The sequence below is a fragment of the Cupressus sempervirens genome, chromosome 10 (assembly GCF_028749045.1).
Source record: "Cupressus sempervirens isolate cs-2001-9-10 chromosome 10, ASM2874904v1, whole genome shotgun sequence".
Classification (NCBI taxonomy): domain Eukaryota; kingdom Viridiplantae; phylum Streptophyta; class Pinopsida; order Cupressales; family Cupressaceae; genus Cupressus; species Cupressus sempervirens.
The window spans coordinates 411,699,131-411,716,141 of NC_143127.1; the positions used below are offsets into that span (position 1 = coordinate 411,699,131).

At 33.4% G+C, this 17,011-nt stretch overlaps 1 protein-coding gene across 1 annotated transcript in view; it reads left to right on the top strand.

Moving 5' to 3' along the window:
* Window positions 1-251: 251 nt before the first annotated feature.
* LOC149534443 (taxane 9-alpha-oxidase-like) overlaps window positions 252-17,011 on the top strand; it is a 43,105-nt gene continuing 26,345 nt past the window's right edge. Inside the window, exons 1-2 of the mRNA XM_089806026.1 lie at window positions 252-434; window positions 528-863. Of these exons, the coding sequence (XP_089662152.1) occupies window positions 252-434; window positions 528-863 (519 nt within the window). The remainder of the gene's footprint in view (window positions 435-527; window positions 864-17,011) is intronic.

Consider the following 17,011-nt stretch of genomic DNA (forward strand, 5'->3'; position numbering starts at 1 on the left):
TAGAAATATCATCCTAGATATTAAAAATATATTGGAGGAAATGAGAATGGTCCACCTACAGGATATCTACCGGGAGGGTAATCAAGTGGCAGACATTGCGCCTACCATGGGGTTTAACGTTAGGGCAATCATGTGCTGGGAAAATTTAGTTGATATCAACGAAAATCTAAGGATGTTGATATTCAAGAAAAAAGGCAATAGAATTCAAAATGATGATTACTAAATTTAAAAGTAAGGCCAATTTTGGCGAGATGGAGAACTTTGTCGCTAAATTTAACTTTAGCATTTTGGAAATAAGAGATAGACGTAGTCGTACAAATGACAACTGGAGTAATTACGAATTAAGAAATTTGTCTTTTCGCAATTATGGTAACTTAGGGCAAGCTTCGAATTGCTTCCCAAATGGAAGTACGATAGATATGATGGATTGGGATGTTAGAAATCGACGAGGAGAGAAAATTAGGTTTTTTAATACCCAAAAAACTCATAATAAGATGTTATGGGATTCTGGTGCTCATCATATGCAGGTCTGTAATTTCGATCCCTATTGCCCCAAAGGATTAAAGCAAGAGAGCAGCCATAGAGAATTGGAAAGCGATAAAGTTCTGATGCATATTTCTGAGGAAGAGAGGCAAGATAGTGGAGAAATTATTATGGGAGGTGATCTAAATCAGTTGGAACCAACGAGACTTGAGAACTTCAAGGACAGGATGGCAACTTGGTATCTCCTAAAGGAAGGGGGTTTTTTGCCATATATGTTGTCCATGGCTGGGCACGATGAAAATTGTGCATTACAGTTTGTGAATAATTGGGATGATAGGAAGGTCACAATCAACAGCATTACTTTTCAAGTCACAGAGGAGGTTATTGCCATGGCAATAAGACTCACAATAAAGGGAAAAAAGTGGAAGAAAGTCACCAAAATATCAGATGAGAATAGCATGAAAAACTTCTTTATGGAGAATGAGGAGCCAATTCACTACAGAGGAGGGTTTAAAAGGGATAAGCTACCTAAGCCCTAGGATGATGTGTGTCTGGTCTCGATGAAGTATCTCACCCTGGAAGGTAGGTTTGGAGTGTGCTATTACTATCATTTTCCCTTGTTGAATCATTTTACAAATAGGGATTTCATTTCCATTCCATTTTTTCTTCTACATTCGCTTGAGGATATGATTAAGGATGTTAAGGAAAAAAAAAAGTAAAGGCCTAAACTTCACCATTATTCATCAGGGGTTAATTTTCTGTCTGTATCAGTTCCACTTAGCTCTGTGTCACCCTAGAGAAGTTGTTGTGGAAAACCCCTGCCATAGTAGGATTTCCCCCCTGAGCTCCAATACGGAGATAAAAATCCATACTCCTAGGCCATCTCCTAGTAAGGATACTAAGAAAAAGAAAAAACTTAACATAGCCATAGAACAAAAGGGGAACAAGAAATTAAAAGTGATAAGGTGGTAGAGGTTGTTGGAGAGGATTCTGGTGAAGATATTTGGGGAAAAGCAAGAAGAAGGTCTAGTAGGCTAGCTTAGTCCTAGGCTAGGGGTAAGCAGAAGTCAATTAGATACCCTGTTGAGGAAGTTGAAGAAGATAGCTCTGATAATAACAATGACAGAAGGGAGGAGGAAAGCATTTCCAACTCTAAAAAGGATGATGGTAATGAGGAGGGGGAAAAAAGTTTCAATTCTGGGAACATTTTCATGTATGACACTCAAACTCAAGTGTCGAAAAGCAAATAAAGGAATATTGAGACAACCCATGTTTCAGCTAGCTTCTCACTTAAACCCCTTACTTTTTGTGATGAGACGAGCAAAAAGGATAATTCCCCATTTACCATTTCTTCCCCTGTTAAGGAAAATTTGAAGATTTCTTCTAACCCACGGGTGTTGCAAGATAAAACAAAGGGACAAAAAATGAAGGAGGTTGCTGCTACAAAGGTCAAGGAGCATAAAGAGGAGATGGTGACGGTGGAAGAGCATTACAGAAACCTAGAGGAAAGAGTCAAAGCTTTGGAGGAGGGGTTTTTCACCTTCTCCATGTTTGGACTTAAAGTTACTCATGCTGCTGCAACTACCCTCCAATTGCTGGCACAGGAGAAGGAGGAGGAAGCTGGCTTGGACATGGAGGACAATAAATTACTCTTTAAGTTCCTTGCTGACGACTGGGCCCAAATTCTTCTTCATGCAAGAGGAAAAGGGAAAAAAGAAATCTAATTCTTTTTTTATTTCTGTTTAGTTATGGGGTCTGTGGATCCAAAGACTTTATATACTATTATGATAGTTATAGTTTTGCTGGTTATCAGTTGTAATTATGTTTTTATTAGGCCTGGGTGCCTCGTTGGACTTTGGTTAGTTGCTAGGGTTCCTTTTTGGTTCTAGCTCTCTTGTCTTAGGTTCTCATCGCTGACTGCTGGTTCTCCTGTTCTTTTTGTCTATTTTTGCTACTGGTTGGTAATGTGCTGGTTACCGGCCTTTTGACTATTAAGGGCCGACCCCTTTCCTTTTGGTTGGTTTTAATTTTAAAAACATTAATTATAATAATTTAAAATTACTAAAATAAAATATCACTAAATTTAGCTTATACAACAAACTAACTTACTTTAAAACTTTAATATATAACTTGCACCACTTAATTCATTTCCAAAAAAGAAAGTCAAACATGACATAGGGGCACTTGAGGCAATTTATTTCAGATTTTGAAGGCCTTTGAAAAAGAGGATAAGAATTTATGTCTAAAAGTTTTCTAGGTAAGGATAAAGATAGAGACAATAGTTATGTCATAAAGTTAAGTAGTTAGAATCTTAGGATATTTTGACTTTCTTTTGTTGTTTTCTTTTTTTTAAAATTTATTTATTTAAATTTAAAATATCTATTTATGACCCAATAAGATATTTAAAAAGGATCTTTAAGATGCTCTATTGAAAGAAAGATAGTTAACTTTTTCCCATACAAATTCTAGAGGAATATTTGCTTAATGGGGTAAAAAAAAATTTTGCTAAGTTAATTTTTTTTTGAAAAAAAATTGTTTTTTTTTCTTTCTAAGTGTTAATTTTGAATACAAGTTTTTTTTTTGACAAAGGTGTGTGTGTGTGTGTGTGTGTGTGTGTGTGTGTGTGTGTGTATTCTCAAGACCATATTTATCTAAGTATGGATTTTTGAATGAACAAGGGAGAATATATTATTTTATTTATAAGTAATGGATTCTTCATTTTACATAACTAACCAAGGGAAATATATATATCTTTCTTTCTAATGTTGATTATAATCTTCGAGTTCAAATATTTTGTTTTAAACAATGACGTAGGATTACTTTACTTCCTAATAATTATGAAAGTAAATCAAAGTCCTAACCATAACATTAAATTTTCTTTAACATATTTGGAATTATAATTACATAATTATATTTCATCATTTGATCCAATTAATATTAATCAAGTGAATGAAGTTTTGAAGTATAAAATGCCATAGAAGGGTACAACATCATTACATCTAATTTCAAGTAACATATGCCAAAAACTAAAATAACAAAAATATCATAAGTAGGAATAATACTCAATTTTTATCAACAAATGTGGTTCAATCATTTCTCATTTATTTTATTGAACTACCTGGTTCAAGGGCTCCACCAGGAAAGAACCAGAAAGAAAACTCAACTTTGTAGTCATTTCAACAAAGAGTTTAAATATAACATTTTTACACAAGATTAATATCCCGAGGAGAATTCTCCCAACATATTTGGATTTCAATAACATTTTTGAATTTCTGCTTGGCTCCACAATAGGAAACCATTACGAAGTCCGCAACACATTAGGGTGATCATGGAGAGAACAAAAATTGACCAGGAGACAACCAATTTGAACATGAAGACAAATTCAAAACATTCACTCCCATCCAGGTTTGCACAACAAGTTTGTCATTGAATCAAACTAGGGAGAAGGTGGATTTTTCCAACAGGAGATGTCAGCCACAACACCATAACAGGTGCCCTTTCGGGGCTATAATCACAAGAACTTTTGTTCTTCCATTTCATAATTTCAAAACTCAAAACATAGTTTGTGTTAACGAGTAGGGGCCCATAACACCCTACTCTCTCCCTCTCCTCATCCAGAGGGGAGACTCTGCACTATTCAAGTCCAACTAAAGACATCCTCCCATACATGGCCATTTCTGCCTTATTTGAGGGTGAGTAATGCCAACACAACTCATACAATCACTTCAAAAATCAAAGCAAAAATACAAAGGAAAAACATTTAAGAAAACCCATTTCATCCCTCCCAAACATATTCAACAACCACATGAACAATACATATGCAAACAAAATGACTTAAGCATGAAACACAACATGAACAACATGAGCTAAGAGATTCCTACCTTCATAAAAAGGTTATGATAATTGAACAAATTTGAGATGAGCTTTCCTTCCTTCTCCTTCTCCTTTAATCTTGAATTGCTCTCTAAAACTAGAGCTTGGGTGAACACCCTTCCTCTCTCAAATTTACCTCTAAATAAGTTACTAACTCGACCAACTCCCCAAAATGCAATAACTTCCCCACTTGCCTAAATGTTCTAGAGTCTTCTAACTCAACTAGTCATAAGGCTAACCTCAAGGTGGAGCTTAACTCATCCCACTCATTGAGAAACATTCAATTTTCATAATAAAATAAAAATAGGATATTTTGGTGACCATTAAAGTCAACAAAAGGGGCTAAAGGGGTGGAAAATGCCTCAAACCCATACCCATACCCCCTAGGTACTTAGTTTTCATGATTTTTGGCCTCTAGGACTAATTAGGGACCTATCAAAATGCCTAAAAATTTTGGACTTCCTAACAACCCTAAAAAATGCAAATTAAACACAAATCTTGATTAGGGTAATTAATCTTGATTATAAACTGATTAGCAAAAAGATAACTAACCTAGTCCAAATTAGATATTTTGGTTACTTAGTTAACCCTAACTATCAAGTTGAAATGCATATACAAATCACGAGTCTCAAGCAACACTATAAAGTCACTGTTACAAAACATTAACACTTAAAGATTATAGATGATACATTCATTCAATTCACGATACAAATAAAATATGAACAATGGGGTATGCATCTTTTATTAGACTCAACCTTAGTTTCCACAAAGGGTACATAGGGTCTAGTTCTGATTCTCTATTAGATTTCTTGGCTAATAAATCCTTCACACTCATTGCACACATCAGTAGCTCGAGAAAATCACATGCATATATTTAAAACTTATTTGTACAGTCACATAAATTAGAACATAAATCATTCATTTAAATAACACTTTCTAATTTTGGCACACACATTTAGTCATTAGTAATTACATAATCAATATAACATAACTTTATTCATTAATTCAAATAAAAATACTAGAATAATCATCATTAGGCATGCGTATACATGAACATCATCAACATCACCTATTAAGAAATATTGAACTATTTGAAAGCATAAAATATAATCATCGGGGTACCAAAATCAACACCCTCATCATCAAGTAAAAATGCCTCGTAACATCATTAGTGAAATTTTAATGTTTAAATAGATGAGATAATTTAGTAGTTCTTGAATCACTGAGTATTGAATCATGGATGTATCAAATGCTCTCAATTTCATTAGGATATTCACAACATAAAACATTACTTCATATCTGATTCAATCTCCTATAACAGTTTTAATAGAGGATTCATATTTGATAAGTACATATCAGGAGGGATCTTACATAATAATTGTCTTCATAATCCTTTATCCCCTCACTAAAAAAAGCAATAGTTTTTTGCTCATTTGCATCATTCAACTGTGTCAAGATAGCTGATACACACTATTCACCACCAAGGGTATATAGAATAAAATCCTTACCGAAATTGGGATTGATAAGGGTAAGAGCCAATGTTATTGTTTCCTTGATCACTTCAAAACTAGCTCCCCCTCCTTTGTCTAAGTAAAGATTATAATCTTCTTAAGCATGACTATAAGAGGCTTAACCATGGTAACAAGATTAGGGATAAATTTCCTTACAAAGTTGGTTCTACCATGGAAGCTTTGTAACCCTTTCTTATGAGTAGGAAGTGAGAGAGAAATAATTTCCTCTATTATCTCTAGATCAATAGTTAAACCCTCCTTAGCAACAATGTTTCCAAGCAATTTTCCTTGACTAGTGGCAAACAAACACTTGCTTGGATTCAATGACACACCGTACTCTCTACACTTGATGAAAAGCTACCTCAAATGATCAAAATAATCTATCACATTCTTGGAGTAGACTATTATATCATCTAGATAGACTAACACAAAAATTTCAATTATGCTCTTGAAAGCCATCTCTATTTCCTTTTGAAAGGTAGCCCTTGCATTGGTTAGTCCAAAAGCAATCTTGCTATAGGCATAAGTACCCCATTTAGTGGTGAAACTAGTATTGTATCTATCAAACTCTTAGACTAGCAGTTGGTTATAACCTAAAAACCCATCTAAAATGGAAAACCTTTTAGAGTTAATGACCTTGGATAAAATATGCTCCATGGAATGGAGAGGATGGTGATCCTTAAGAGAAGCCCTATTAAGGTCTCTAAAATCTACATACAGTCTAATTTCTCCACTCTTCTTCCTAGGAAGAAGGTTGGCTACCCAAGATTGAATGTTTAATAGGAAAAATAATATTAGCCTCTATCAGTTTGAATAGCTCCTTTCTCATCATAGGCTCAATCTTAGGGTTGACTGGTCTTTGCTTTTATCTAATGGGTTTAGCATCACTACTCAAATCTATGGTATGTTGGAACAAGCTTCGATCAAAACCTTTTCAATCATCATATGTCCATGAAAATACATCATTAAATTATTGATATAAATGAACAAAACTTTCTTGTTTAGCTAAAGAGCATACCTTTTCCATGTTTAGAGTCTTTCCAACAACAATGGCAACTGGTATGTGATCATCTTTAATTGTAGCCAAGTTCAACTCTCTATTCCTTGCTTGATCATTAGTGTTGAAGATACTCTTCAAAGTGATTAGACCTTTAGGTAACTTGTTTGAACTTAGGTTCATGATTTGGTCACCATACTGGCCTTGTAGCCTAAATTGGTCCCTCTTAGAGAATTTTGCCTCTTCTTGCAAGAAATTGACAATTTACACATCAGAATCAAAGACTTTCCAATTTGTGTAGTATGTCTTACAACCATTCTAATTTATTGCTTCCTATTATCTTCAATATGCTAAGGTACATCATAATGAGCACCAATAGCTACAAGTCAGTTAGCATATTTCTTTTCTTTTCTAGGGACACTCTAAATATTGAATGCTTGAATACCTTGAAGAAAATCCCACACTCTATGTTTGTATTATTTGAGGAGTTTGTTATTGGTGATATTCTAGCTTCTTAATTGATTAATAACCAACTCACCATCCCCAAATATCCTTAGAGCTTCGATTCCTCTCTTTTGTGCAAGTTGGAGACCTTGGACCAAAGCTTCATACTCTACTATGTTATTGGTGCAGTTGAATTGGAGCCTAAAAGATAAATAATACTTCTCCAATTCAAGGGAAACATGAAGTACATAAGCCCCTAAACTATTTTTATTTCTTGATCAATCAAAGAACATGCTCAATAATCCTCTTGTATATTTTCTTTATGTGGTTGGGGATAGGAAAATTACCCTCAATTATACAATATGTGCCAAGTCCTATCTCTAGAGTTTCTTGTGTTGGATCAAATTGATAAGCACTGGTCCACTCATCCAAAAGATAATCAGGCACTTCTGCCAATGAAGTAGCAGGCTCATGTGATGTATTCCCTTCATCTTCTTCCATAATTGTCCAATTCATGCTTATAGGGATAGGAGTATAAGTCTCTATGTGACTAAGGGCTAGAGGCTCTATTCTTAAGGAAGCTTTTTCCCCATTCCTTGTCCTCAAGAACACGTAGGACCAATTTGTTGCAATATGACCCCCTATTTATGCAGTGAAGTCTCTTGAAAGACAGATGGAAAAATAAGGCTCTACCTCTACTACTGATATATCTTGAGTTATAATACAACCCGCGCAAGCATGCAATGCCATTTCTACATTCTTTAGGATCCCTACAATCTTGACAAAACTGCCATCTAACTAAAGGAAATCCCTAACTATGGGCTCATACTTGATGCTAAGGAGATTAGCTATGCACTTAGGCTGTATAGAGCTAATAGCACCTAAATCTATCATACAATTCTAGACTAGTTCATTTCCTATGATCAAGAAAACATAAAAGGTGAGAGGCCTGATTTTCTTACTTGTCTCTCCTCCTTTAATTGGTTGTGCCAAGCTTGTTGCATCCTCTTCTCTAGGTGGCTAATTCTTTGCTTCTATGCCTTCTAACTCCTACTTTAGTAACTTCCTCTTTCATGGCATAGCAGTAGAAATATCCCATATAGAGAGATTGATAGTAGGCTCTCACTAGTACATTTGGATTCATTTTTTGACCTTTATTGGTCAAATTTTTGACCTAAATTTTGACCAAATTTCAACCAATTTCGACCAACCCATTGGTCAAAAAAATTTGTTGACCAAATTTTGACCAATTTTGACCAACATTCTGGTTGGTCAAAATTTTAACCAATGGATTGGTCGAAAACCTTCTAGAGCCATTTTTCAAGTTCAATTAGGAGGAATTGGTTGAAATTTCGACCAATGAAGGTGGAAAGTTTCGACCAATGAAGGTAGAAATTTTGACCAAAAAATGTACGAAATTTTTTTGGTGTTGGTGGAAATTTCAACCAGTAAAGGTAGAAATTTCAACCAACAAAGGTAGGAAAAAAATTCAGGCATTGGTGGAAATTTCAACCAATAAAGGTAGAAATTTCGACCAACAAAGGTAGGAAAAAAAATTAGGCATTGGTGGAAATTTCGACCAATGAAGGTAGAAATTTCCACCAACAAAGGTAGAAAAAACCCAGGCATTGGTGGAAATTTTGACCAATGAAGGTAGAAATTTCCACCAACAAAGGTGGAAAAAAATCTAGGTGTTGGTGGAAATTTCGACCAACAACTAGGTGTAAATTTTTTTTCAGACATTCTATAAAATAGTTCACATGCCTTGTGTATGATATGACATTTTGCATGCATCCTATACTCTCTCATCTAGCTAATGATGGATTACGTAGAGTGATCTAAAACCATGATTCTAAAAACCAAACACAATCAAATCGAAAATGAATGTGCACTACAAATGGATTGTGGAAATATGATATTGTTAATTTTGCATGCATGTCTACTAAGAAAAATATATGTTTAAGTTGTGATTGTCCTAGTAGACATGCATGCAAAATTACTAATATTAGATTTCCACAATCTATTTGTAGTGCAAGTTCATTGTGGATTTGATTGTGTGTTTTTTAGCATCATGATTTTAGATCACTCTACGTAATCCATCATTAGCCGAATGAGAGAGAGTGTAGGATGCATGCAAAATGTCATATCATACACAAGGCATGCAAACTATTTTATAGAATGCCTAAAAAACATCGACAGTATCTAATATGATGAATATATAATTAGTTATATGATTGAGACAAATCATGTACATTGTATGAAGGCATTCCATGGTGGACATGGCCCACCAAAAGATAAAAGATATGATAAAAAGACTTATTTTTATGTTTTGAACATATGGGGTACACATAACATGACTTATTATTGCACAATTCAACTAAGTTTAGTTAATTTCCATAAGGATTTTCCCCATTTAATGGTGAACGTTTTGTCACATTTCAAGCCTTTTGATTATATAAAGAAATGGATAGCATGAAAAGTTTAAGTAATGTCAAGCCATTTATTTACTTGATATATAATGTGAATAGAACTATTATGTTGCTCAACAAAAACCACCAAATAAAATCATCATGTAACCAAGAAGGGATGGATGGAATGTCGAAATCGACCTCCAACTAACAAGTATCACCATCCCTCTATATTATAAGTTATAGTGGTGCACTAGATTTTCTCTATTCCATCATACACTTACATATCATACACTTTACCATAGTCCATATCAACAAGGTTAGAGAGATCAGTTTCATTTGACTGGTATGTGGAAGATCTTGATGTTGAGAAGTTGTGTGATTCACGTGGAGTGGAAGGTGTTTTGGCCCCTTGGAAGGAAGCTTCATCTCTTTTACTAGCTTCTTTATTTTTACTTAGAGAAGCATATTGCTTTGAATTGTCCCCATGGCTCCTTGCAGATGATGCCAAGAGTATCCTTGCTATTTTCTTCTACCATAACATAATGTTCACAAAGTGTTAGAATTGTCTCTAGATGAAAAGAAACTATAGAGGCTCAATTGAGGAAACTGATGAATTTAGGCCTCTTTTGGCACAATCAAGAAATAGCCAGATCAACAACTGAGTATACCATACCACAACTAGGCAACCAAAATAGATGGACCAAAGTGAAAAAAAAATTTCAATTTCTTCTGACTATATAAATTTAAAAACCAATGAGAAAAAACTTGCCTTGGCCAGCATGGGGATAGGTAAGTAACATGTCGATCTTGTGGAATATGAGGATGATGTTGGAAGCCCCACCAAATAACCAATCACTCTTCAAAGATTAGGCTATCATGGATTTAATGATAGCATACTAAGAACAATATTTTATTCCTAATTAGTTCTCTTAGTTGGGGATGCAGTGATGAGTACCTTCTTGAGTTTGCTAATTAGAAATTCGTAAAAAAATCATGGTCATTGAAAAATAAAACAATATAGATAACCTACATCACAAGTGCAAGGATGGAGAGGGATCATCAAGGAAATTAAGGCCTCTTGATGGTTGTCACAGAGACTTAATGTCTATCAAATCAAAGAATGTCAATCTGAGACAATCACTATTGAAGCCTTATTAGTCATGAGGATGAAACTAAATGAATTGTTGTTACTCTAACCATTCTGAGCTGAAACTAAATGAACTATATGCTAATATTGAAAGCCTTGGTGATAAACACTAATCACTCCATTAATAAGTTTTATGGTTGGTAACAAAATGACTTCGTATGCATTTATGTTGAGAAACAGTACTCAGTTATTTTATATATACTAGACTCACAATTGACAGAACTCCAGTAACTGCCTATGAAGACCACTACACACATATATGTTGTTACTATTAAATAATTCTTTAACTAATATCTAGACCACAGAGACAGATACATGTTAGCTTGCATTCTTACCACTTCTTTTGTCCATACATCTCCCTCTAACCACTTGAGAGGAAGAGCTTCTTTTGGGTTCCATATTCCAAACTGAGGGTCATCGCCAACTACAGTAAATTGTTGGCCACATTTGCATTTCTTTTCTAAGACAAACTTCACTTTAACCAGAGGTTACCCTGTAATAAACAAATTGTAAGGTTTGTGATGGAATTTTCAACCTAATTATGAAGATGAATATGAGCAAAAGAAAATTACAATTACAATAGAAAGGGCTTTAATATGCAGCTTGCAATTTTGTAGTCATGTTATCAACACCAAAAGTGAATGACTACCATTTAATTACACATAAGTCCTAGCATAATGGAAAACCAATGCACAAGGTTGGACTTCAACTATTATGAGAAATTTTAAATTGCTTACTAGCATTCATTTATCAAATTGATCTCCACTTCTAAGTTTTGAGGATATTATTTTTGTTTGTCATTCATAGAGTGCCATCTTGCTATCTTTTCTTATATTGCCAAAGAATAATAATGGAATTTTTCCCTTAACATGTTGTCAACCTTACCAAAGGAAACCTCAACTTTAGCAAGCTTGTCAACAGTAAGTGGCTACAAGACTTATCTGGTCATTTTTTAAGACATCTCCTTGATTTTAATATAACTCATCTATGTTGTTGCACTTCTCATCTTCACCAGGAAGCTAGAAACTCATGCTATTACCTTGCTAATTAAGACTGCATGTTGGCTTGCACTCACTATTAATATGGTATTGAAAATTATTCCATAAGCTAAGAGCCTTTATATATATGTGTAAGTTATGAAATTTCACAATATCTATAGTATTCTTGTAGAACTGAAGAATATAAAAGATTAGCCAAAACAATGAAGTCTTGCAATAAATTTTTCTGCCTTTAAAATTGATCTTTGTGACAACATATGACAGTTGGTTCATTGAAAGTAGTATTTCATCTTCAAATTTATGAGCAGCAAAAAAAGGCTTTAGTTGTGTTTGCAAAATTCCTTCTGATAGATTGAATTCTTATTGTGCTTCAAGATACTAATTCCAACAATCAACATTTGCTAAAAATAATATAATTATCTTAAAATTTCCATCTCTATCAAAAAAACATGTTTCCAGAGTTACAGTTGTGGATGTAGTATCAAGAATTTACATAGTGTTGACAGTAAATGGTTTATATAATTTCATGTTTTAAATTTCTAAAATATAAATCATTCTCTTCTAAACTTTTGTACATATGTAACAAAGAAAAATAGCTACACTTGTAATTTTAGAGGAAAAAACCACATTAGCAAGCGAAAGTTTCAAGATATGCAGAAGAGTCGTGGTATTGGAATCACTCATACATTCATCAAAATTTCTTGGTATTTGAAGTAACCTGTACAGGATATTGATATGCCAAATCTACAAATTTTTTGACTTTACAACATTGAAGACAAAATTCTCTAAGTCCTAAAATATACTGCTACTTTAAAGTTGACTATTGCATGAACCAAAGAAATAAATGTAGTGCACACATCACACAAGAGTCTAATCTCATGGTGCCTTTATATTCCTTTTCTCATCAAAGCCTTGGAACTTTCCAGAAAAAAGAGTAAATTATTACAAATCCTTACTCAAAGTTAAACTAGATGACCAATATGCTAATTTAGAAGGAATTCAAAACATTGTTGTTCCTCCCACCTTGCCCTTATGCTTTCTGCTTGTAACTTTCCTCTCAACTAATAGAGTTCTATATTTTTGCTTGCATTACATCTATATTTTATTTTTCTTCCCTCCCAAGATGTTCTCTTTATTTTTATTCTGTGTGTTTGCTCACCCTAGAATGGGTCAAAGTTAAACTAGATGACCCAATAACTGATAATTTCTATATCTAAAGAGCACATGATCTAGTGGTTGCTCTAAGTCATCCCAGAGAGCCTAGAAATATTTTGTATGGAAAGACATCTTCCAAATCCATTTTGACACCAATTTGTGCATAGTTTAGCACCATGTGAGGAAAAGAAGGCTCTATCGCAATAATGTACTTTCCAATTGCGTTCCCTATCCTCTTTAGTGCATTTGATTTCAAAATGGAAAATGTAAGCAAGGTGAGGGAAAAATATGGCGATAGAACCTGCATATGTTTGCATTCTATTATAGGCATTCTTCAGGAGTAGAAGCTCCACACATTCTTATTCCCATCAACAAATAGAATATATCATTGAGTTATTTTACCTAAAAAATAACTTGCAATTAAAGGATAAACTTGAGATGTGCAATATGTATCCTAGGTACTATAATGGAAATTCTACTTCATTATAGCAAATTGGTCTGTCTTGTTTCCAAAAAACCCCAAAATAGTTGGATAAGTATAAATACTCCATTAATAACTGGCAAAACTGGGACAAACCAAAAGGCATTCATACATTTTTAATGGGCTATCCCCACAAAATATCATGACATAAGTAATCCTCATCAATCATACCCTATACAGGAAATACTTTATCCCAATATAAAGAATTGCGACTTAGACCTTCTTAGGTACACTACTTCAAAAAAAATTGAAAACATGAAAATTAAATCCTTAAAATGCTTATGTGATTCATATTATACAATGCCAATTTTTTTTGAACTTTCATTCATTAGTAAAAAACAAATAACAAAGAAACAAATTATGAATTTGCAAATGATATTCTTGTTTTCTCACTACTTTGCCCCCACAAACCAACAACATTCCAAATACAAGGCACAATATGTTAATTACATTACACAGACTAGAAATGGTGCAAGTATTCATAGGTTGAGGATTCTGCATGATGACTTGACTTATGTCACAAAGTTCAATTTTTTCCTTGGCTTAAACTTTTTAAAACATTAACAAAGAGATTAAAACCATCTCTGGGTAGATGAAAGGTTAGAAACCAAAGCAACTAACTTTAATCAAAGTTCATCAGCCATAGTTTCCTAGATCTCAGCTACAAGTTCAAGGAAAATGTAGCATTCACTAACTACCAAGTTAGCACTATGATGCCAATATATACAATAACAAAAAGAATATATGTGATACCTATTTATGAAAAAACAATAAAACTATGTTCAATGGAACAAACCTTGCTTTCTATGAGAACTTCAATTTCTACAATTTTAGCAAACACAAATTTGATATCCATCCAACACATGGAAAGCTACTAACTATGCATATTACATAATAGAACAAACCTTTTTCTTCATGAGAAGTCTTTAAATCAGCTAGGTTGGTACGCATAAAAATATCCTCCGAACTCATCTCATCCTAAAAATCAGTGAAGAATCTCATTAGACAGGTTCAGCATTGACATAGCTCAAAAATTTACTAACTCATTATCTAATAAAGATTCTCAAAAAAATCCAGATTAGTTGTTAAAAGATAAAAATATTTATCCATGTAGCAAAGCATTTCCAATTTAATTGAAGAAAAGAGTTAAAATATAAAAGTCGATCTAGTGTTCTACAAATAAAGACACCAAACTCAGATGCTTCGATAGTTAGTCTTAATTTTAGTCAGTTATGCTAAAGAAACATATAAATTGATGCCTCCCATTGTCATTAAAATAGTTTTCTCCTTATTTCTTAGCATAGATCATAAAATGCCTCCCATTGTCATTACAACCAATACTTTGTCGAAAAGTCCCAACAAGCATGACATGAAGTCTACATACTTGAAAATTTGAAATAATGAGAACAACAACAAAGGTTTAATCTTGATACTACAATGACTCAATAAAATTGACTTGTAAATGTACAGTAAGATCAAAGGTAGTAGCTTCAACCATTCTCTCCTACATATGTTGAAAATTTACTAGTCATTGATAGAAAAGATTTATAGCTCATCATTTCCAAACATGGGAACAATTAAGAAAAGATTACAAGATATTTAAAGCACATTCAAGCTGACAATTAAATTTCAAGAGAAACTCATTCTTAACTAAGAGTCAAGAAAGTTATTCTACATGTACAACAAACAAAAAACTACTTCCCCACCACCCAAAAAGCACATGAAAAACAAGTAAGAGGCATGCAAGAGGACAACCTTTTATATTATTTATTATTAATATGATAATATCTTGACAACTAAATTGCATGCTCAATGTAGTGAACTTGGTCATAGGATAAATCTAAAGATGCAGAATTATAAAATATGTTCATCTATGTACATATTGTGATTAAACACTCTTATTGTGAGATGCAACTGTGTATTGACCTCAAACAAAACATGTTTTCAGCAGAAATATTTTAAGCCTTCCAAAATACATAAGTATTTATTGTGCTTCAAGCTCAAAGCCATACCAGAATGAGGGCCTTTTTACATCCTAATAAGTGTTACAAGTACAATATTTTATGATAAAAATATTAATAATTATTAATATACTTTAAAAGGTGGCAGCTTGTCTTGTAGCCTCTCCCTCGTACATATATAGTACAAGCACTATTGTCTCTTTGTCCCTAATATCTAACTATTTACAAGCATGTATTCTAAGAAGAGCCATATCTTTACAGATTACCAATGATGATTTTTACTCTTTAATTGTCATATAATTTGAAAAGAAATGTTTGGAAAATATGGAACTAGTCCTCTAAATTGTGGCAATCTAAAATGATTTACCAAATGCGATAAAAATATAGCGAAACAAAACAAAAGAGATACAATCTGTACATTATTTACTATGAATAGCCTTGATATGTAGATGAATGTGAATAGAAACACCAAAGGCTGAAATAAAGGGCAACACATTTGGCACTATAAAGGGCGTCATCTACACATTTTCTTTGAGTGACTTATTTTCTCCTTGCAATCACTCTCTACATGCCGCCACCTTGTTTATGAAGGAAAAAATAGAGTTCAATCAACATTCACTGCATTTAATAAAAGAAAAGAGTTTCCCAATAGGTTCGTATGATTATTGAGGGAGTGGGACATGCTTAAGAAATATTTAATATTAACTGCAATTACTTGTAAAGAAAAGAATGAGAGAAATTGTATCCCTTAAAGGGGAAGGGTATAAAAAGAGGTCTAGCAAAAAGAAATGCAGAAGAAAACTAAATGCAAATTTATATATTTATTTTGCATTGGTAGAGCATAAATAGTGTCCTAGTAGCCCAAGGACAAAACCCCTTAGCATACTTATTTGGACTGATCCATTATTCCAAATGGTCTATTTTCATGGCAAAGTTCTTTATCAACTCTTCATATTTCACTAATGGTCTGGTAACATTTTTTATTTTTCAAGTTTAGAAAATGTTAGAAGGTTTACTCTATGACATGGAATTAATAGGCCACATAACATCCAATTTCAACTCACTAATAAAATATATAGCTAGAATACAAACTATGGAAAACCAATGATGAATGGAAGGAGATTGGCAGTGGAGACTGAAACATGCCAAATAGACATATATCCAGCTCAGTGATGACACTATGTGAGACTGGATGAATTTTGTGATTGTGTTCTAATTTAAATTCTCATTTGGAAACCATAGAATGCAAATTGTATTTAAAGAATAGATATTATACTCATAGAAATCATCTAAGTAGGATGTCTTCATTGGATTTTGCTTCTTAGCATTTTGATTTTAGATGAAATATAAAACCCAAATTTTGATTGGGACTTGATAAGTTGCAAGTTTCATCATCTAGGAATCTTTATCATCTTTAATGCACTAGTCCCTTTGTTGAAGCCTTGGAGTGTCTAATTCCTCCTTGAGTGTCCCAAAGTATAAAGGTGTATTAGAGGTGTCCAGAGATTTCTTGGTGAAAAAGGTGTCTGCTAGTTGTACTGCGAAGATAT